Consider the following 23661-nt stretch of genomic DNA (forward strand, 5'->3'; position numbering starts at 1 on the left):
CGGCATCCCTCCAGCGCTTCCTTCTTCATTACAGAAGCTGGCAGTTGCCTCACCCCACATGTGTTTTATACTTCTTGGTTGTGATGTCACCCAGCAGGTGACGGCCAGCGTCCAATTTTTGAATGATTATACACATTATTCCAGAGTGTGAACACCCAAGCAAAAGCGTTACAAAGCGTTTCGAGGCAGCGTCTCGTTCCCTCAGGGAACTAGGGTTACATACGTAACCTAGAGACGATCTCAATGAACCATCTTACATTGTAAGGGGGATTGGAATAGAGCGTGAATAAACCACAGTAAAATACAGAAACTTTTTTTTTTCTATGAATTTTTTCAATTCTTCCGAATCCTATTTTATTTGTTATCTATTAGGAATGCGCACATAGGTTAACACATGCAGTGGGTAAAGGGCATTACCTGGAGAGACACAGGAATAGACAGTCCTGCATTTGGACACAAAACAGACAGACATTGAAGGACACACCTAAAGAGGAACAGAACTCCATACACACTGGAAAACAGAGACGTTTACCCTGCAGCGCTCAAGTTGGATCCTCAGTGGTTCTGCCTCACAGGCTGGAGGTTGCTGAATTTTTAGCCAGTTCTCTGAATTTGCTACTAACTGCTCCAAGTTGTGGAAGAGATTGTAGAAAGCCAGTACTTTAGTCTGGTAGGCCAGCCATGCAAGCCTTTCAGCCAGCAGTGAGCAAAACTCATTCCACCGGGTCTGTAACTGCTGAGAAGCTTGCTGAATATCATCAGAATTCTGGCCATCTATAAAAAAAAATAATCGTTATTACATTTTGTTTAAGAATAATTTGTTCACAGGAAATAAAAAGTCGCTGAAGCCCACCAGGTCACTTCTTTGTGGCATTAAAATATATTATCAAAAACCACCCAAGTAACCATTAAATACCACTATTCCTACCTTTGATTTCTGAAATAACCACGAGGGGTCAAAATAATCACTAAACTGGGCTTGGGGAGCACATAAAACTTGAGTGGAATGAGTAATGTGTGAAGATACTCTGCTATTGTGGATAACAACTGCAAACAGAAATTTACACTAAAAAGATCTTAAAAATGCATTAAAGGTTGGAGTATACATGGCAAGAAACATGAGGAGATTCCTCTACAGTATAAAGAGTATCTCAAGATCCTTTTAATTTCAAGCTCCATGCTAGTGGACTCTCCTCTTCAGTTCACCATACAGGTTTTCTTAAGGTCCAAGATAGGGGACTGGGATGTCTTGATTATGATGTGAGTAAATAAATTTTGTGTTGATTTTGATGTATATTTGGATCATTGTCATGCTGGAAGATCCTTCCGCAGCACATTTTCTGATCGGAAGTTTATGGATTCAAAACCAAGCAACACCAATTTAAGTGTCCAGTGTCAGATTGTCATTTTGTCAACTTTGACTTAAAGATGCAAATAATTTCTACAGTTGTTCAGCTGTGATCCTTGGAGATTTTTGGGAATTTTATTTCACAGTGCGTGAACACAATATAGACATACTTAATTGAAACTCATCTAGTGTAAGTTAATGTGCTGATCATATGTCTATTATTCCAACCCAAGTGTGTCTGTCTAGCCCTTGAATGTCTGCTACACTAATTTGAAAATAAGACATGTACTTGAATCCATATATTCTTTTATGGCAGTCAATATAAGCTGTTACCTAAATTCATGATGCTATGAATACATGCCTCTGTAATAATTAAATGTTTTTGTGAGTGCAAAAAATAAACTAAGCAAAAACTTGACATACACCACTTGGCCTTATCTGAGCACGTAGGTACAAGCCTTCCATTGTATAATTACTGAGATTATACAATGTATACTGAGTATTTTAAAGAAGTGAGAACCCCTCACATTTCAGCAACCATTTTATTATATGTTTTTAAGACACAATACTATAGAAATGAAATTTGGATAAATTTTAGAGAGGTCAATGTGCAGCTTGTGTAGCAGTATAGATTTACTGTACTCTTAAAATAACTTAACATCATTGTATATATAATACAGCCATTATTGTCTATTTAACTGGCTCAAAAGTGAGTACGTCCTAAGTGAACATTTGAAAACTGGATCAACAGTGTCAATATTGTGTGAGCACCATCGTTATCAAACACTGCCTTTATCCTCCTGACCATCGTTATCAAACACTGCCTTTATCCTCCTGGGCAAGGAATTCACCAGAGCTGCACAGGTTGTTACTGATATTCTCTTCAGCTCCCCCATAATGCTAGACACATGGTGCTTCTCCATCTTCCACTTGAGGATGCCCCACAGGTGCTCAATATGGTTTAAGAGACATACTTGGCCACTCGATCACTCCACAATCTATGTTTCCCTTAACGAACTGCAGCTCCCAAGTACCAGCAGCACTCATGCAGCCCCAGACCATGATGCAACCATAATTTTCTTGCTACTCCTTGCCAGGGCGTCACCACCCATGCTGGACACCATCTGAGCCAAACAAATTTATCTTGGTCTCCTCAGACCACAGAACATGGATCCAGTAATGAATGCTCTTGGACATGTGGTCTTCAGCAAACTGTTTGCAGGCTTTCTTAGGAGCCAGCTTCAGAAGAGGCTTCCTTCTTGGATGAAGGCCATGCAAACCGACTTGTTGCAGTGTGCGGCATCTGAGCACTGGCAAGCGGACCTTCTGCTTCTGCAACCTCTAAAGCAATGCTGGCAGCACTCATGCGACTGTTTTTTGAAGCAGCTTTTGCACCTGATGCACATCACGTGGACTCAACTTTGATCGACACTTGTGAGGCCTGTTCCAAGTGGAACCCGTCTTGGAAAACCTCTGTATGACCCTGGCCACTGTACTGCATGTCAGTTTCAGGGTGTTACTGATCTTCTTATAGCTTCGGCATCTTTGTGGAGAACAACAATTCTATGTGGAGAGCAACAGGTGGCTTTGCTTGGTTACATGATGTACAGCTGCTATCACTTAGGCTGTTCTCACCTTTGTTGACAGCTATTTTGACAATAATGACTGTATGTTAAGTTATTTTCAGAGGACAGTAAATCTGTACTGCTATACAAGCTGCACACTGACTACTCTAAAATATATCCATGTTTCAATTTTATAGTATTGTTCCTTGAGAAGGTATACTAAATGGTTACTGAGATGTGAGAGGTGTACTCAATTTTGTGAATTACTGTACATGTTTCAGCGGAAAACCAGTTATTTATCCCACAATGATGCATTGAGTAGCTTCTTATTATAAAGGGTCAAAAGGGTCACATTATTGGTTCTGCATCTAGCAATCTAGAAAACTAAGAAGATTTGCTGAATCTACTAAGATTGGGAAGGATAAAGGTAAACCATCATCTCTGAGGAGGAAATGTGCTCGAAAAAAAAGATCTTGAATGATAGTGATCAGAGTCATTTAAACCTATGGTGAAATCAACAGTGAATTAAGTTCACAAACCATGTACTTGAGTAAAAATAGAGGTACAGCAGGTAAAATATGACTCCAGTAAAAGTGAAAGTGCTCCAATTAAACTTTCACTTGGGTAAAAGTACAAAAGCATTTGCCTTCAAATGTATGTAAGTATCCCAAGTACTATGATTTAATATGGCTATGTCCTTTAGATTATACTGTTAACATAACATTTTTATCCATTTATAAATAAAAAGAAGTGTCTAATTTTGCAAAATGTAGTCAAGTAAAAAGTAAGATATTTGTTTTTGAACATTTTAAAGTTAAAGTCTCCCAACTATGACTATCTTAGGATTATGATTAACAGTGAAAGTAAGAGCACTTCTTCACAAAAAATACAAAGAGAAGTTCAGTAATTGGGAATAAACAGCTGTGAGACTCATCAATGCCAGGATTAATCAGGCTCAGATTGTTTTGTAAATGATGTAAATGGTTCAGGAAGCAAGAGTTCAGATCATAACCCCATTGAGATTCTTCAGGATGTACTGGAGAAGACTTTACAAGACCTTCTTGTAACCAATACAAGATCTTGGCATAAAGTGAATGTAAATCTGTATGGTAATAAATGTAAATGTTCTCATGTTGAATTAGCTTATCAAAACAATTCCATGGTAAATGTACATTAAAGCAGCCATGATATTGAAAGTTTACTCTTTTTTTTCTCCCTTACAAACATAAATTTATTCCTCAAATGATTTTACTGGCTGAAAAAACACCTGCATTTTGAGTGTGTAGACCTTGTATATTCACTGTATATGTCCAAGTGAGTGTCAAGTGCTTTTCTTGTACACAGTCTAATTTTGCATAATGTGCTATTAGTGTGCATGACAATAATAAACGGTGAAGAAATCCTGAGGCTGACAGATGTAATATGCAATTACAACATTATAGCTCTTCTTGTTCTTCTTCTTTCGGCTTCTCCCATTAGGAGTCGCCACAGCTGATCATCCGTCTCCATACCCCCCTGTCCTTTACATCTTCTTCTTTCAACCAAACTACCTGCATGTCTACCTAATGAACACTAAAGAGTATTTGCTTATAAACAATCTTTTACTTTCCTTTAATACTTTAATAATGTGTTAGTCATAGTAAATACCTACAAAATATAGATTTTAAAAGACTAAAATAAAAAAGTTTGTTAGTCACTTATATAATGTAATTGTGTTTACCACTTGTGAGCTGATCTACTAGAGCCTGAGCTGACCGTGTTGCTTCCTGCAGCTTTCTGAGCTTCTCTGGTTTTTCTTTATCAATGGCCTACAAGAAATTTGAAAGAGAAAAAAAATGACATTACTCAATATAAAAATGTGTTTATTATTTGCACTTTAAAAAACAAAACAAACTATTAGTTAATTGTTTATTCAGTGGTATCTGTATCATGCTGTCTGATCTCACCAAGACTTTGTCATAGAGGTCTGAAACACTGCCTTCCTTGCGTGAAACTGAGAATTCGGGATTTTGCAGGGTGGCTTCTGAGCGAGTCATGAAACTGTGAATCTCAGTGAAATCCACATCAAACCTAAAAAGACACATTTAATATCAAATATAGAAAATGATGAGGTTTTTGTGTTATAGTTATTATTATTGCTTACATAACTAAAAAATGTGGAGTACCGTATTTTCCGTAATATAAGCCGCTACTTTTTTCCCCACGCTTGAACCACAAGCAGCTAATATATGGATTTTTCCTGGGTTTTTCCCGGTTTCACAAGCTTCGAGCCAAAAAACTGAACCCCATAACATTAGACCAATTAAATTTCCGAACAGAAACGAAAAAACGCACTTAACCCGTGTTCTGAGCTGCACGGCATCGGGAGAAAAAACTTTTTTCTGAAACGCACGACGATGCAAAAAGATAAACTCCCGAGAGAAATAGTTGTGAAAGGAAGGAGGAAGACAGTGAACAATGACTTTCTTGGTCGGCTACTGTTTAGATACAAGCCGTTGTAGCGCGTTGAGTCTGGGTGAAGGGAGAGCTCGCTAACTCCAGTTGCAGCAGAAATCATATGAGCACAGACAGGTTTCCAAAACTCGTGCTTTTTTATTTTTCTTGGCAACAGTGTTACGGTTTAGTCAAAGACACTTAAAAATCAGCATCAGAAAATAATAAGGACATATTCCTCGGTCTTGCACACATGCAGTAATACCTGGAAAAATGCGGCGGCAGGCTATTCCCAAAATACCGCTATGCTCCTAAAGGAAGCGCAACATATTTCACCCGTTACACCGTGTAACAGACACTGTCTTTCATTAAAGCCTGTGTAAAGTTCATTAGTTTCAGTGTAGACACCTGCGGCTTATAGACAGGTGCAGCTTATTTATGTTCAAAATAAAAATCTTTGTCAAATTCAGTGGGTGCGGCTTATATTTGGGTGCGCTTAATAGTCCAGAAATTACGGTACATTTAAAACAATTTTATAATTTTATTATATTTTATAATTATATTATATGCAAATAATCTGGTCATATGTGAATATACTGTATGCTTTATTAATTGTCTTTACAATTGCTTTTTAATCTTTTTTTTTAAAGAATAGAGCAGTATGTAACAATTCATTCATTCATTCTCCTGAAAAATACAATGTAGGGTCCTTCATGTTCCATGTGTTATTGCAAGGAAACTATTAAATGTGCATCTGGGACAAAGATTGAAAAGCCATTTACCACTTAGCATAACTACGTACACTTCAGCGAACATTTTATTAGGACATTAAATGTGATCAGTGCTCCTGACCATGGCATGAATATTGTCTTTAATTGCTGATTTCCTGAGATGTACTGCTTATTCAGAATGCTGCAGTTCTGTGAAAGGAAACTGAACAGCAGGAACTGTGTGATGCAATCATGTCACCATGGACCAGAATCTTAAAGGAATGTTTCCAAAACCTTGTGGAATCCATGGCATGTAGAATCGAGGCTGTTTTAAGCTCCTATCCAGTGTCAGTTTAGGGTTCCTAATAAAGTTCTCAGTGAGCGTATGATGACCCAACACTCTGCACAAGACACTGCATTAAATGAGGGGAAAACAGTACAGGTTGTCCCCGACTCATAATAGAGACGCGTTTTGATGACCCCATCATAATTTGAAAGTTGAGAAAGGCCTTGCCTACCCAGGGGTCTTAAAGAATGGTGATCAGCATGGGGTAGTATTGTATTGTTAAATTAGATACAAATTACAGTACAATTAACAAATTACAGTACCTACTAGCAAAACAGAGAAATGTAGGTACTATACTATATAGACTACACACTATAGATGTACACACTATATGGACAAAAGTATTGGGAGACCTGACTTTCCCAGCCACATGTGGTTCTTTCCCAAACTGTGATGAAGGCACACAATTGTGTAGGATGTTTTTGGATGCATGACATTTGTTTTCTTTCAGGAGCATGGAATTTTCCCTTCACTTAAACTGGCAGACACGAACCTGCTCCAGCATGAAATTGCCCCTGTGCACAAAGCAAACTCTGGAGCACAATGTCTTCTGCAGAGGTGGGAAGTAACGGAGTACAAATACTTCGTTACTGTACTTAAGTAGATTTTTCTGGTATCAGTACTTTACTCCACTATTTATTTTTCAGACAAATTTTTACTTTTACTCATTACATTTTTACACAAATATCTGTACTTTTTACTTCTTACATTTTAAAAACCGGCTCGTTACTTTGAAATATTTTTTTTATTTTCACTGCGTGCCGATTTCAGCCGAACAACCGCTTTCCTGTTACTGCGCGTCTTTTTCAATCCGCTGGTGTATAAAGTCCTGACTCTCACTCACCACAGATGTAGACTAGTTTATGAAGATAAGAATCAGCAGGCAGAAGGCAGTGAGAAGTTTGGGGTTCACATGGATGAGACAGAGGGAGTCAGTGACTGAGAACAGAGACTTTCCTGATCATTATCATATTTTCTCTGCTTGTGTTCTATATGTGGATCTTCAGCCTGGACACATTCATTCGGTAACAACATTTTTAATTTGTTTTGTATTAATATATACATTTAAATTTGGCTGTCAAAATGATTGTAAACGGCACTAAATGTTATTAACGCTATCAATTCAGCGCGCATTTCCGTTTTTACCATTTTTATAAAAAATGTAAATACATATATAAATAGCTAAATATAAAAGAGGCGAAATTAAAACCTTTGGCAAAAAATACATTTATTCACAACGTCCCTTCTTTACTTAGATATAAAATAAATAAATAAACTCCAGATAAAAATAATTTTAATTAGTAAACTTTTGTTTTATTTCTGTGCCAAGTCTCAAATCAAACACCAAATCCGCCATGTTTTACACAATTAACCCTCTAGGTGGCGTTTTGTGGGTTTTTCCCTCATAAAGGCAACACAAACTTAAATTACTGTCTTTACTGATCGTACAGATAAAAACAATTCATCATTCAAATCTGGTAAATGTCTATGATTATATATAAAAGATCTTGACTTGACTTGAAGAGTTTCTCCGGTGTCACCTCATTAACTGTCCGTGTGGAAACATATCAAAGGCTCTTAATGATGTCCACACGTCTCTGCACTGATATAGCCTTTATATTTAATCACTGTACATATGCTCACATATATATCACATGCTGTACATATGCTACATATTTATCTTCACTATTTGCATGATTGCTACTTTTTGCACTTCTGGTAGATGCCAAACTGCATTTCGTTGCTGTGTACCTGTACTATACGATGACAATTAAGACCGACCGACCGACCGACCGACCAGACCGACCGACCGACCGACCGACCGACCGACCGACCGACCGACCTATCTATCTATCTATCTATCTATCTATCTATCTATCTATCTATCTATCTATCTATCTATCTATCTATCTATCTATCTATCTATCTAATTAATATGATGTCCAGTTAACAGCTAAAACAGGTAGAAGTAATAACTACTTTTTACTTAAGTACATGTCAGAGCCAAGACTTCTTTACTTTCACTTAAGTAAAAAAGTTTAATCAGTACTTCAACTTTTACCCGAGTATTTTAAAACATGAGTAACTGTACTTCTACTTAAGTAAAGGATCAGTGTACTTTTGCCACCTCTGCTCTTCTGCTACAGAGCTCTGATCTCAACCCAAATGAACACCTTTGGGATGAATGAAAACAATGATGGTACCCCAGGCCTCCTCACCTCACCTACATCAGTACCTCACTTTACTAACTTCCTTGTGTCTGAATGAGCAAAAATCTCCACAAACACACTTCAAAATCTAGTGGAACATCTTTCCAGAAGAGTGGAGGGAATTATAAGAGCGAATTGGGACTAAATGTGGAATGCAATGCTTAAAAAGCACAAGCTCACTTATACATGTGATACATACTTGTGACTAGATGTCTGCAAAATTTTGGTGATATAGTGTATGTGCAGCGTTGGGCAATAACGCGTTACTGTAACGCAGTTACTTTTGACGGTAACTAATACTGTAACGCGTTACTTTTAAATAAAGTAACTCCGTTACCGTATGGTGCGTTACCCGTTTTATAAATGAATGAATTTGGGCTGAAGTGTAGACTACAGTTTAACCTGTTTACAGCAGAGACACATTGTAGGATTGGTGGATGAATCCTGTAAACATGAAGAAGACGCACTGTGGGCATGTCTTCGTTTATTCAGGTCTGTGCGGCAGTAATGGCGAGTCGAGGCGAAAGCAAGACGAGTTTCTCAAAGTGGAAATATGCTCATTATTTCACTTTAGTTGAGCATAAAGACAAAAACTTTTTTTGTCAAATATAAGCTGTGTCTTTCTGGTTTGAAGCTCATATCTACTGCGATAAAGAACAACTCCAATCTGTCGAAGCTCCTCCAGAAACTCCATGCCTCGACAAAGCTAGAAGCTAGAAGCTAGAAGCTAACCCGGTGTTTAAGAGCTCAACACAACAGCTTTTATGATGCAGAAGCCACTTTAGTTTTTAACATTACTTTGTGTTTAAGTCAGTTTTGTGTTTGTGTAGACCATAACACATAAAAGGGCATTAATGGGAACATTAAAGAACGTTGTTTAAAAAAGTAACTAAAAAGTTACTTTTAACAGTAACGCATTACTAAGTATAATACTAAGTAATCAACAAAGTAACTGAGTTACTTTTTAAATGAAGTAACGAGTAACTGTAACTAGTTACTATTTCTTAGTGAAAATATTTCTTATGTGGCAGCAGATGCATGGACAAGCGGCATTTTGCTAACGGAGGGCGGAGCATACATCGCTTAAACCTTTATCGTCATCATAAGATCAGAAAGTCCAAACCATCAGAACTCTGGGACTATCTGTACCTGGAAACAGAACCTCACCTCTTGCGAAGCTCTGAATCAACAACAATCTGCCGCTTCTTTTGAGGTGGCGGGGTAGTAAAACCCTCTTTGACATGCTTCACCACTTTTTTCTGATGCTTGACGACTTCCACAGTTGTGTGTGTAGTTTCAGTCTGGGATGCAGTAAGAGTATTTGAAAGCTAGGAGAAATATTATCAGAGCAAATTATTCAGTCAGTTTTTGGAAGTTAGATGAGATGAACTGATATTTAATACTAGAGGAAAGAAAAGAAGTTAATGCTAGTATAGTGAGATCAGATTCATATTTTATAAGCTGTAATAAAAAAAAAACATAATATACATAAACATAACATAAATAAACATCACCTTGGTGCTGGTGAGGTGAAGAGACTGCACTAGTTTGTCCCACCGCTGAGCAAGCCTTTCTAACTGTGCTTCAAGTTTTTCTGAGGCCTGCTTATTCCTAATGTTGGACAATAGATCTTGAACAAGAGAGCACAGTTTGTCCATCGTCTGTCTTTTGAGCTCAATGTCTGCTTTCAGAATCTGTGTAATACATCATAATGCATAAACATTTTCATATCACTGTTCACTTTCTTAAATTTGTGTAATTCCTACTAGAAGTTTGTTTTTGGTTTGTGTCTTTAAAATTGTATCAAACACACATGCTCACACACCCACACACTCCAAAAGTATTGAAAAGGCAAAGCCAATTATTAGTTTTCACTATACATCTACCATTTAAAAAGATGAATAGATCAGAAGATAGATCAGAAGTTTTAGCTCCTGATATTTATATCCAGATGTGTTAAATAGCTTAGAACAGGGTACTTTTAGTCTCATAAGTATTGGAACTGGAAGTGTTATAGAAAATATGCTTAAGATTTAATTGCATATCCCTTGATTGCGATAGTTGCATCCAGTCTGTGATTTAATGACATCACTGAACTGCTACATTCTCCTTTTCCCTGTACAGTATGTTCTTTGTTGTTTGGATTCATTGCCTTGCTGCGTGACAAAGTTCCTCCCAATTAGATTAGAGGCATTTCCATGGAAACTGGCAGACAGCCTGAGTGAAAACTTCTGTGGAATTTATAATGCCATTGTTCCAGAACAAGCCACGCAAGCCCCGAGCAATAATCCTAGCAAGTTTATAGGTTTTGTTCGCATGGTGGCTTGTGATACCTTCACCTCTACCCTGTGGAAGTTGCTTGTGATGTTTTTGGCTTTCTATTTATTTACATTTACTTTTGAAGCATTTGGCAGATGCCCTTATCTAGAGTTACTTATAATTACAACTGAGTAGTTTAGGGTTAAGGGCCTTGCTCAGGGGCCCAGCAGTGGCAGCTTGGTTTGCTGGTGCTGAGATTTGAACTCATGACCGTGAACTCTCTGATAAATAAGTCCAACCAGTGAGTCACCACTATTCATTATCCTCAAAATATTTTGTCATCGGTTGTTGTTTTTCATTGGCAAACCTGAAAAAAGTTTACTTGTTAGTACACCAGTTGTTTTATTCCAGGACAATTGTGTGTTTTAATGGATTTTTCATTCTTTCCACCAGCTTTTCTCTTATTGACAACTCACTGGTGGTTATGTTGGTTTATCTATTTTAACAAAAATTACAGTCTTCAAAGGTAAGACACAGAAAACAAGCCGAAAGCAGATATTCAGGACTATTTCTTCTTTTAAACAATTATCCTGACATTATCAGTTACATGCTCCAATATTCTTAACAACATGACAATATGTGAGTTCAAACTAAATGTGCCATGACCTAAGTTTTGTAACAACAAGCTATTTTTAGTCCTATATCTGATGCAACAAAGCAAAAAAATAAAATCAGTAACGGCGGAAGAATTTGTCCAGTACAATACTTGGAGGCACTGTGAATTTAAACATTCAACCAAATTTTCTACGTGATTTACTAGTCTGTTTTAAAGCTGTATAAAGACATGCTCAAAATACTAAAGTAACTTACAGCAAGTTTTCTGAGACTGGCTGCTACTTCGTTGGGATCAGTGGTACCACTGCTTTGGATGGAAAGAAATACCTGCTCCTTCTGTGTTAGCCAGGACTCAAACATATGCTAAAAAAACAGTTTGATTAGACAGATTGGAGGGAATGCAATCATGGAGTGAATGACATATGAGCTCCTTATGAGCATTCTTGGCTGAGGAGTTACTTTAATACATAAACACATTATTTCTGTATGCTTTGTTGACATCCTTTGCAAACACAGTCCTTATTAACATTTTGAATAAGATTAACAATAAAATAACATAAAATAAAAAATAAAAAATCTTTTTTTCTTCTTCAGATTAATACCTGCTCCTCAATGAAATGCTGCCAACTCCTCAAGATCTTTTGAAGGAGGATCCACCGTTCCTCTGTCCATTTACAGATGGCTGCCCATCTCTCTCCAAGGTTCTGTGTGATGAATATAAGGGAACATTTTGGTCACTAAGAGTAAGAATAGAAAGGCTCCTGAACCCAAAGCTAATGATGTTTGCTGAATTGTCATGGTGAAGGAATTGAAAGCCCAAAGTTCTAGACTGATAAATGTTACAATAAAGTATATTTTATTTCTGTGGACTTTCCCCAAACACAAAGTTGGATACACACAATTGTCTGGGATATCTTTGTATTCGGTATGATTTGATTTTAAATAAGTGGATACTGCATAAATAAGGTTTACAGGTGTTCTTATCAAAGTGGATTGTAAGCGTATAAATTTGATGAGTGTTTTTTTTTATTATTTAGAAACCAAACTCAGGTGCTTTACCTCATTGTAAGTAGAACAATAGTACAAGTTGTCAGAATTTTTTTTATATGATCTTAATTTTATCGGTTGATGTAATGAAGTGGCTGAAAAAATATAAGTGTCATTTACATAGATAAGTAATTAATATTTGCATTTTAAAAAATGAGGAAAATACATGTAATGTGTGTATGATTTATTCTGTATTAAAAATTTCACTCTCATTTTATTCTGATGAAACGTAAAAAAACAACCGAATCTATAATTCAGGGTTTAGGATGGCAGTGTTAAATATTCACCTGTAATTTCTCCTCCAATGCTGCAGTAGCACTCTCTCCACTGCTTTCATCTACTACTACAACCATGTGAGTCAGAGAGTTCACTCGCACCTGCTCCACCTCCAGGTCCTCTTGTAACAGCTTTATAGACACAATACACCAAATAATCATAAGTTCTCAAAAATGCAACTTGAAAGACACATATTCAAAAGATTTAGGCCCAAAAGTTTCTTAATATCTGATTATCACTTGAGGCATGAGGGACTGTTAAACTGTTGCCCCAAAGCTAGAAATGCCTGGCATGCCTTGAACAAATGAAATGTTAGAATTTCCCTAGAACTAAATGGCCTAAACATCTAGTATGAAAATGTTCCTGTGCCCAGAGCAAAGCCTACGATAACATGGTTTGTCAAAGTTGGAGTGGAAAAATTGACTGGCCTGCACTGAGCCCTGACCTCAACCCCAGTGAACACGTTTGTGCTGAATGAAATACACCTCAGCTCTCGTTTCTACATATCAGTGCCTAACCTGTAATGCTTGTGTCTGAGTGTTTTATTCACACTTGCCTGGGTTTCTGTCTCAAATCCAAGACCCAGCATTTTTGTGTTATATGAACACAACAAATGAACTTGGACCCCTGTATAGTAGTCCAAATAAAAACCTGATTTTTTGTCCACCTTCATTTTATCTAAATATATATACAGTTGTGTTCAAAATTATTCAACCCCCAATGCTGTAAATGGTTTTAGGGAATTTAGTGTACATTTGTAATTGTATTCAGAATGAAATCCTACAAGGACTTCTTAAAGAACCATATGCAACTAAAATGACATCAATTAGTTTTGTAATACAGTAGTAAATGTTTCTTTTGTGAATTCTTCATTGACATAATTATTCAACCCCTTAAAGACTACCACTCTGAAGAACAGAGGTTCAATGAAGTGTTTTCAATCAGGTATTGAAAACACCTGTGGATATCAGGGAGCAGCAATAAAGCCTAATAAGCACCAATTAGGCAGCTTTAAAATGACTGTGATACTCAGCTCCTTCTAGACATTTACTGGTGTGGTTACAAACATGGTGAGGTCAAGAGAATGGTCCAGGAAGACAAGAGAACAGGTGATTACTCTTCACAGGAAGGGCAATGGCTATAAGAAGATTGCAAAGATGTTAAACATACCAAGAGACACCATAGGAAGCATCATTCGCAAATTCAAGGCAAAGGGCACTGTTGAAACGCTACCTGGGCGTGGCAGAAAGAAGATGCTGACTTCGACTGCTGTGCGCCACCTGAAGCGTAGAGTGGAGAAAAGTCCCCGTGTGACTGCTGAGGAACTGAGAAAAGATTTGTCAGATGTGGGTACTGAAGTTTCTGCTCAGACAATACGGCGCACCCTGCGTAATGAAGGCCTCCATGCCAGAACTCCCAGGCGCACCCCCTTGCTGTCCCCAAAGAATAAGAAGAGTCGACTGCAGTATGCCAAAAGTCATGTGGACAAACCACAGAAGTTTTGGGATAGTGTTCTGTGGACTGATGAAACAAAATTAGAACTGTTTGGGCCCATGGATCAACGCTATGTTTGGAGGAGGAAGAACAAGGCCTATGAAGAAAAGAACACCTTGCCTACTGTGAAGCATGGCGGGGGGTCAATCATGCTTTGGGGCTGTTTTGCTTCTGCAGGTACTGGGAAGCTTCAGCGTGTGCAAGGTACCATGAATTCTCTTCAGTACCAGGAGATATTGGATGACAATGTGATGCAGTCCGTCACAAACCTGAGGCTTGGAAGGCGTTGGACCTTTCAACAGGACAATGATCCCAAGCATACCTCCAAGTCCACTAGAGCATGGTTGCAGATTAAAGGCTGGAACATTTTGAAGTGGCCATCGCAGTCACCAGACTTAAATCCGATTGAGAACCTCTGGTGGGACTTAAAGAAAGCAGTTGCAGTGCGCAAGCCTAAGAATGTGACTGAACTGGAGGCTTTTGCCCATGATGAATGGGCGAAGATACCCGTAGATCGCTGCAAGACACTTGTGTCAAGCTATGCTTCACGTTTAAAAGCTGTTATAACTGTAAAAGGATGTTGTACTAAGTACTAAGATTGAATGTCACTTGGGGGTTGAATAAAACTGATAATGATGTGAGCTCAGAAAAGACATTTGTGGTTATTTCATTATAAATGTTATGTTATATTTGTCTGACCTACACGTGCCTCTTTGATTTAATTGTAAGCAGGATGACTGAATGATCATAATCAATGTCAAACCGACCAAAACAATCAATTTCAGTGGGGGTTGAATAATTTTGAACACAACTGTATATACTTGATATACATATAATACATATTTCTGTAGAAAATGCAGACTAAATTTTCCATTTTAAAAATTGTTTGTAAATTGTTACTTTTTTTTAAGAACAAAATTCAGAGTTTTTTTATTGAATTCAAGCCTAAATTTGAAATGACTTAATCGTCATAAAAGTGAATATATTACACAAAATCTGATATTTGCAGTGAGAAATTGACAAGTATTAAGACGTTAGCTTCAGCTAAACCATGTTAATCTGTGTCTGTAGACTCTGTAGTCAGCTTTATGGCCAATTTATAGTCCTAATTCTATGTCAGAGCTACAACTACCAGATAGTTTTGTTTGCAAACACACAATTTCATTGAATGAAGAATACTGTATAGAATTATGTTGTAAAGAGGGTTAGCTTTAGTAAAAAATAGTTACCTTGTGCTCTTCAATTTGATGTTTTAAATGTTCAATTTTAGGACCTAAGGGCTGGGCTTCCATTTGTTTAATTCGAGCTTCAGTAACATCTAACCAGGTGGAGAGCTGTTTTAGCTGCTGATTCTGCAAGTCCATTAAAACTTCATGAAGCCTTGAAAACAACAAAAGTAATGACAATTAATACCTGGTATTATCGCAGATTCAAATACACTATACGGTCAAATGTTTGTGGACACCTGACCATCACAACAATATCAGTGTTTTCACCAAACTGCTGCCACACATGAGTATATTTCCTTTAACTTTCGAAATAAGGAATATAATATAATTGGACCTAAGATTCAATTCGTATTAGTGAGTTTTTAGTTGTAAACATTAGACATAAGAAAATTACATGCCAATAAATAGAAATGATGGATCAAATGTACTTGTAAACTAAGTAAGTTTACTTCTTAATTATTACCTGCTTTGTCGTTCCATACTGGAAACTCGTAAATGTTCCCAGCGAGAGTTTAAAAGATTCATCTGTTCCCGAACTTCATTCTCCTCATCTTCAGTTAGCTGCCCCTCAGCCAAGAGAATGCTCCCTGCCTTTAGCACATTACCTACACTTCCCTGATGGGCAGTCAGCTCAATCATGTATCCCTAGAAGCCATATCAAACACAGAGATACACACATGCAATATTAATATTACATATATTATATTGATTAAAAGTGTACACGCACATAAATATAAGGCAGGCTGTAATAAATGGCTGAAGAGGAAGGAAGACCCCCCTGACTTTCAAATAATTTAATTATAGTTGTATTTTTGGCTTTCCATAGGAAACTAACACACTTAATATAAATTATTGTTGTGATAATTGAGGTTTTATGTTTGCTGTTCCTATTATTATTTGCACAACAGCATTAAAAATGGTCATACAAAATACACAGAATGGTATGAAGACTCTTCATTCACATGTACACCTGATTATTTATATTATTGATTATTATGATGCTAAACAATCAGCCAATCGTGTGGCAGAGTGCACAAATCATGCAGACTGTTGTGTGTAAAATTCCAGCAGCTTCTGTGATACGCACATCTGGCACCAACTTCTTTTCACAATCAGAGTCAAAGCGATTACACCTGAGTCTGACATGACCTAATTCTAAAGATGTGTAAACATTAAACGATGTTCTTGCTGTTGTTTGATTGTATGGACTGAGCTGCTGTCACCTGATTTGCTGATTAAATACAGTTTTTTTAATAAAGTGGATGGTCAGTGTACATTTTTAAGAATGAAATACAATATCTCAAAACTGTAATATTAGACTCAGTGGACAATAAAGTGTGTGCACATATTTAAAATGTATACATACGATTGTCATTATATTAAAATTATTTTAAACTTAAGTCAGAGAACTTTTACATCACAACTACTTTGAAAGAAATTGTGGATCAATATACATTAATAATCTAATTTACTAACTTAGGATGCATGCTTTTTTTTATTTAATGCATTATATTTCTTAATCTTTAAGTTACTTAGTGACCTTTTTGGCTTTCCACCGTCACACCTCCACCATAATGATCCATCAGAGAGCAAGGCCAAAAAACACTGCATGTCTAATAGTAAAACAGCATTTTTACATGATTGATTGGATCTCCTAAAGCTTATCAAGTGTCACTTCATAATTTAGTGAAAGAAATTAACTCTGACATAAATCGGATAAATCCAACACGCTGCTGTGATACAGACTCCCCTCCTCCGCAGTGTTGTAATTGTTTAGCTTAGCACTGAGCATGGGAACGTGAGCAGGCATATCTTAAGGCACCCTAAAGCTATTGAGCATATTGAATGAACCACGAAATGCAATGGCAAATGGTGAAGTGAAAACAAAATCACACACTTTACAATTATTTAATTAATTTAGATAATTTACTTGTTAATTTACATTTTGTCAGGTAGAAATTTTCCATGAAATAGTAATACGATAATAAAAAATATTATTTTTTATTTTATTTGTAATTTTGCCTTTTATAAGATGCTGATAGTGTGAGTGCTGCAGAGGGTGTTTTGATTGTGTCCCGTCTGCTAATGTCAAATAAACGGGTTCAGCCTTAAAAAAATTAAGTCCCCAGGTGATGTTTGAATGACCTGGAAAACAGAGAACATTGAGGCTGTTCGAGCTGCCATCGTGAGGAGCCCTCGATGCTACAATCAACAACACACAATGGCGCCAACAATCACTATTCTTATAAAAGGTCTCACAGTGAATGCTTGTTGTGCACCAGTCCACTGCTCCATTATAACTAATGGCAAGGGTTTCTAAACGAGATTGCACCGGTTCAATTGTTGTTGACCCAGGGTCGCCATCTCCTAGTTCAAATATTTTCTATTTCCCTGCACCACCCTGTATATACATATATAAATAGATAGATAGTGCGGTTGCAGGGAGAAAACGTGGAGAAGGTGGAGGGACATGGCGTATATCGGTAATATAATGCTGAGGATGTAGCCGCCAGGAAGGAAAAAAAGAGGAAGAGCAAGGAGGAGGTTAATGGAAGAGGTGAGGGAAGACATGCAGGTAGTTGATTTAAAAGAGGCAGATGTAGAGGACAGAGTGGTATGGAGACGGATAGTCTGCTGTGGGGACCACTAATGGGAGCAGCATAAAACATAAGAAGAAGATAGATAAATACAAATATACCAATTACCTCATGAGCGTGAAACTGCTCCTTTACTTCTTCTACAGAAGAGGAGATGGGGGGCTGAGCTTGCAGGTTATCCTCAGCTGACAAAAGCCACGTCAAAACCTCTTCCAGGGAATTCTGGTAACTCTCTAGCCGGTTTGAACCATGTTGGAAAGCAGCTGGGGAAGGCCACCGATCCTCTGGACTTTCTGAAGACTGCATATAGATTAGAGAAATGAAAGGGTAAGATTTTCAACCATTAAACTAAATTGTAGTTATTTGGTTCCACCTGAATCACAGTTTTTGTAATCGGTCTCTTCGTTTTAAGTGTTTCAGGTGCTGTTACACTGATAATATATTTATTGACTTTTGATTTTATGTTTTTTCCTCAATAGTCATTTTGTGTTTTTAGGAATGTGCTTGTCAATTTATAGATGTGAGAATGAAGAATATAAATGTCTCCAAAACCTTGACAAAGTTTGGTTTTGTTTATACCAACTCTTAACACAAAACCTTACTTAGAGATGGATAACTGGGACACTTAAGAATACAAGATACATAAATTCAACCCTTGATTTTCAGAAAAACACACACCATGTTCTATCGACACTAACCAGTGTGATGGGGGTCTTTCCTGTCTGTTCAGGTGATCGAACATATGCAGCCTGAGTGAAGGCATAACTTTTGTAGCGCAACTTGTTTGAAGGAGACGGGCTACGCACTTGACTATGAGCCACACTGACTGTGATCTAAAAGAGGAAAAACATAGCAGTAACTAAACATTACAAAGCAACAATAAAAACTGAACCTTGGAATGAAAAAAAAAAAGATACAAAAAGATACCAAACAGGAACAGGCTTAAATCAAGATTGAGAGGAAAAATACCAAAAAAATAGTCATGGCTGAAACAGAGAAATGATTCAAAAGTTGCGTTCTTACCTGGCATAGTCTATAAAAAAAACATATTTTTCTTTTTTGGGTGGTTGGACTATTTGTACCCTTTTTGGTACATGAGTGCAATACATACAGCATACTATCTCATAAGTAATTGATGGATTTTTTTGGGACGTCATAAGTGCTTTATGCAAACTATTATGGAGCTCATTTGGACTTCAAGATGTTGGATTTCTGATCAAAAGAGCCCTTGAGCATGGCTTTTAACCCTAAACTGCTTATATGCATAAATAAGATCATTGTAAGTCATCCCGGGTAAGAGTGTCTGCCAAATTAAATATATGTAAATGCATTTGCCAGTTAATTAGTAAGAATAAAAAAATATATATATATTTCTGAGATTTGGAAATATTGCATAGCTTTTTACATTGCCTCAACTTTTATAGATGCCAGTGTCTACAAAATAATTCAGGACTCATTCTGCATTTAGTGAAATAAATTCAACTTACATTTGATACTTAATACTTCCCTGAACAGTCATGGCAATTCTGCAGATTGGCCCACAAGGTGATATATTATTTCTGATATAACTGGAAAAGTTTGATTCTGGGTGGGTTGCACAGTTTGTACTATTCATCCCTGAAACTATGCCCAATCTCTGCCTACAGGCTGCTTGAATGCTCTGCATGTTTGGAAGTACATATCTGTGTAAGCAACTTTTCTCAAATTAAGCAACTTTGTGATATATGAAGATGAACAAAAGCACACACAGGAGTCACCTCACTGATGCACACCTTTACTTTGCAGTATATTGAATGTTGCCACAGCGTAGAATCTAACCCAAACATTAATGATCTGACTGCCAAGAAATGATGCCAAGCAACTTGCTCAGGCAAATGTGAATGTACAGTGAATGTATTAAATGTTGACAGTGTTTGGCCCTCTACTTACACTGCCCTGAAATGTTAATGTCCCTCCCAATCTACCCAGCAGCCTGCTACAAATATAGGAAGTTGGCAAAAGCATATTTTAGAGTATTAGACATAAGACTGCCATGTGATTGACAGTAACAATCCTGTCCAATATTCAATATTTGAAAAACAAATGGGGCTTGGTTATCTAGTATACATACGCTAATAGTAAGCACATAGTAAGCACACAAATTTGCTGTAGATTTAAGCTGAGCATGGCATATTATTATTTAATTATATTATTCAAGCATCACACCCAAAATGTCATTTAAAGAAAGCAGAAAGGAGAAAGGAATTTTATATTATTCATATTCAATTTATATATTAAGTTCCGATAAGTTCGAAACTTTATTCATTTTCAGAATAGATGTTTAAGAACCTACCTGCTGGGAAAATCGCTGCTGTGTTTGAAAATGGAAATGTTTTTCTTTAGAGATTACAGTGTGGGGAAGGGTCTCAACCTCCTCTATGGCCTCCATACTGACACCATGGGGTAGAACTTGAAACAGGGAGGTGATGTACATAATAATAGACTTCTTGTCTGGAACAGTAGCCACATCTAGAGAAGGGAAATCCAATTAATATTAATCACTTAATTAATGATCTTATATGTGTCCTAGACAGGGTCATGTCGATGAGGGTTTAAAGCAAGGATACAAACTCTACACAAACTCGTATACGCACATTACGCAGTATTACTTTGGCTACGCACTCCATACCAAAATGCAATCACGAACACTTTGGGTTATACGATAGTCTATGGATATAGTCTTGGATATGCAATTCTTTAGCATTTCATGTCCAGCTTCCAGAAATTTCTCTCACAAGGAGAAAATCCTGACATGCTAAAATAAGTAGTAGATCATATATTTAAAAAAATGTATATTAAATGTAAAACACACACACACACACACACACACACACACACACACACACACACACACACACACACCTCTGTATTTAATTACATTTTTACATTAATTCAATCAATTTAATTTGTGCCAATTTAATTAAATACTCAATTTAATCAATATAATAAAATGTATTGCACAAAAATAAAGTTATTCTATTTTACATAACTTAAAAACAGATGTACCGGTACAAAACAAACCGTGAATTTTGTGTACCGTTACACCCCTAATAAGAATGGTGATAACCTTATGGTGAAAGCCATAACCTTGAACTTCATACTACAATAAGGACAAATAATAATCCATATTCTCTTCCTTCACCCCTCCTCTCTCTCTCTCTCTCTCTCTCTCTCTCTCTCTCTCTCTCTCTCTCTCTTTCTGTCAAGTTAAACATGCCCCTGAGGTTCCAGTGACCACTGTTCCTGCCCCTCTCCCATCCTCAGATCTTGCCTCTGGATAGTGTTCTCTTCGATTGGAGGCCACTCTGTGCAGCTTGGGACGGTTTCTCATCAATGCCATGGGGGCTCCATGAATTTCCGGAGTAAGAACGGGCGCTTTGAGGATGGATTTGGACTGTAGTTAATGTTAACAGTCTCCTACACTGACTCAGGACTACAGTTTGCTTCTGATCATCATCACTGCACCCCGCAACATCATATATCTGTAATAAATAGACATTCAGTGCAACCCAGATGAGAATGATGTTTCCCCTTGAGTCTGGTTCCTCTCAAGGTTTCTACCTTATGCCATCTCGGGGAGTTTTTTCTTGCCACAGTCTCCACCGGCTCGGTCATCAGGGACAAACTTACACTTATAAAGAACATATTCACTTTTAATCACCACATTATCTGTGTAAAGCTGCTTTGAGACAATGTTCATTGTTAAAAGCGCAATACAAATAAAAATGAATTTAATTGAACTGAATGAATATGAATTATTTAACGAGTTCAATTCATTTTCATTTGTGAAAAATGTTTCAAATCAGCTTTACAGAGAAAACTACTTGACCGTTTATTCAAGCCTAGAAAAGAAACTCCACACAGACAGCGAACGAAGCTCATGTGTTGCTCCCCAATGTTACAATGTTTACATACTTTATGCACATGGAAAATTGGACTTGTGTCCATTCTTTTAATACACAGACTATTAGCATACTCAGGGCCACACAATATCACTGTTTTCCTTTTAAGTACTTTGGGTAGAAACATAAAATGTATTACAGCACCATGTTAAAAAAGTTTATAGTCATGCACTGTTCCCATAATGAAAACCTCATTCACTGCAGGCAGAAATCATTTTAACTATTTGCATGACGGGCACCAATAATTATGTTGTCACCTATATCAAGCACAACAAAAGTAAATGTAAATATATGTATTGGAGAATAGATACCCTCAGGGTCAAGCAGTCGATCGATGCCCAAATGCTTTTCAGAAACGGAGAAAGCGTGATCCAGCCTGTCGTAAGCTTTATCCATCTGTTCCACCACATCCCAATCAAACAGCTCCGGCCTTGCAAAAAGACAAACAAAATCTAAAATATTTCTTACCAGTTGCTTCCTACTTTTTAAAATGAACCTAAGATATGTAAGGAATGATCTGCATTACAAGCTTTTAATGCACAACACAGAGGTGGAGAACCTTGGGTGGTTATTTGTCTCCGTGTCGTGCATTATAATCACTAAGTGGAAGGTGGCTGAATCTGCGAAGTGTATTAAAATTGTGTAACGCACACCTAGCCATGAATTATCCTGATTATACCATGGTCATCTGTTACTACTAAGTTAAAGCTGATTTTTTTATGTCTGCAGTGCAAAACCGACTGAATAGATACAACTTTAGGTTTATTTATTAATTAAAACATTTTTATTTTATTATTTTATATACAGGTCTAGAATTCTGCGCAATCTAACTCATATACAGACATAAACAGTTATTATTGTTATACGGAGAGAATTGAGTCTGTGGTATGTCTATACTAATAACAAAGCTGTTGGTGTGCTATTTTTCATTATATTTTTTAAGTAAACCTTTTCGTCTGTAGTTTAGTAACTCATCTTGTGCCTCACATCAAAATTAAATTGGTGATTAAACTCACTGGAATCTCTGAGTTTCAGAGGTGGATGAAGTCACAAAGCATGTACATGAGTTAAAGTAGAGATACAGTAGGTAAGAAATGCTCCCTTTAAACTTTTACTTGAGTGAAAAAAGTTTTTGCCTTTAAATGTACTTAAGTATTCAAAGTACTATGATTTATTATGACTATAATGTTCCTATTATCATTTTTGTACAAGACTGTTTAAGCTGCTTAATTAACTCAGTTTATGTGGAAAAGACTGTAATGTTACTCTCAGCACACTGATCTATGAATAGAATGATATAAATGGGTCAAACACTGATTGATTTTAATTACAATTATCATGAGCCCAAAATAATGCAAATGAGGTCATGGGTGTTGTTTCAAGTAAGAATCTGGAGTTTCTTTCATCATGTATTCCCATCAAAATGCTCTGCTTGCTGTTAAACTGATGCTGAACTGTATGTTGGTGATAAGTAGATACCAGAAAGCACCAATCAAAACAGGTTTAAAACAGACCGCACGCTCGACCCTGATTGGTGGTTTGGTTTTTATCCTCATAAATAATAATGAATGATTAATTTCACAAAATGTAG

General features: G+C 36.9%; 1 protein-coding gene across 9 annotated transcripts in view; it reads right to left on the minus strand.

Moving 5' to 3' along the window:
- The window catches only part of dmd (dystrophin), a 199083-nt gene that overhangs the window by 150856 nt on the left and 24566 nt on the right, over window positions 1-23661 (minus strand). For all 9 annotated transcript variants that reach the window (XR_006924152.1, XR_006924151.1, XM_046837542.1 and 6 more), the window contains exons 7-20: window positions 22382-22500; window positions 20462-20637; window positions 18828-18962; window positions 18238-18429; window positions 15996-16177; window positions 15533-15683; window positions 12821-12940; window positions 12089-12190; window positions 11742-11849; window positions 10127-10306; window positions 9780-9940; window positions 4860-4983; window positions 4634-4721; window positions 533-774 (exon numbers count right to left, since the gene is read on the minus strand). Coding sequence is in view for 7 of the 9 variants with exons in the window: in XM_046837542.1 (XP_046693498.1) it covers window positions 533-774; window positions 4634-4721; window positions 4860-4983; window positions 9780-9940; window positions 10127-10306; window positions 11742-11849; window positions 12089-12190; window positions 12821-12940; window positions 15533-15683; window positions 15996-16177; window positions 18238-18429; window positions 18828-18962; window positions 20462-20637; window positions 22382-22500 (2080 nt within the window). In the remaining 2 variants the exon portion in view is untranslated. The remainder of the gene's footprint in view (window positions 1-532; window positions 775-4633; window positions 4722-4859; window positions 4984-9779; window positions 9941-10126; window positions 10307-11741; window positions 11850-12088; window positions 12191-12820; window positions 12941-15532; window positions 15684-15995; window positions 16178-18237; window positions 18430-18827; window positions 18963-20461; window positions 20638-22381; window positions 22501-23661) is intronic.

Source organism: Silurus meridionalis, chromosome 24 (genome assembly GCF_014805685.1).
Source record: "Silurus meridionalis isolate SWU-2019-XX chromosome 24, ASM1480568v1, whole genome shotgun sequence".
NCBI classification, from domain to species: domain Eukaryota; kingdom Metazoa; phylum Chordata; class Actinopteri; order Siluriformes; family Siluridae; genus Silurus; species Silurus meridionalis.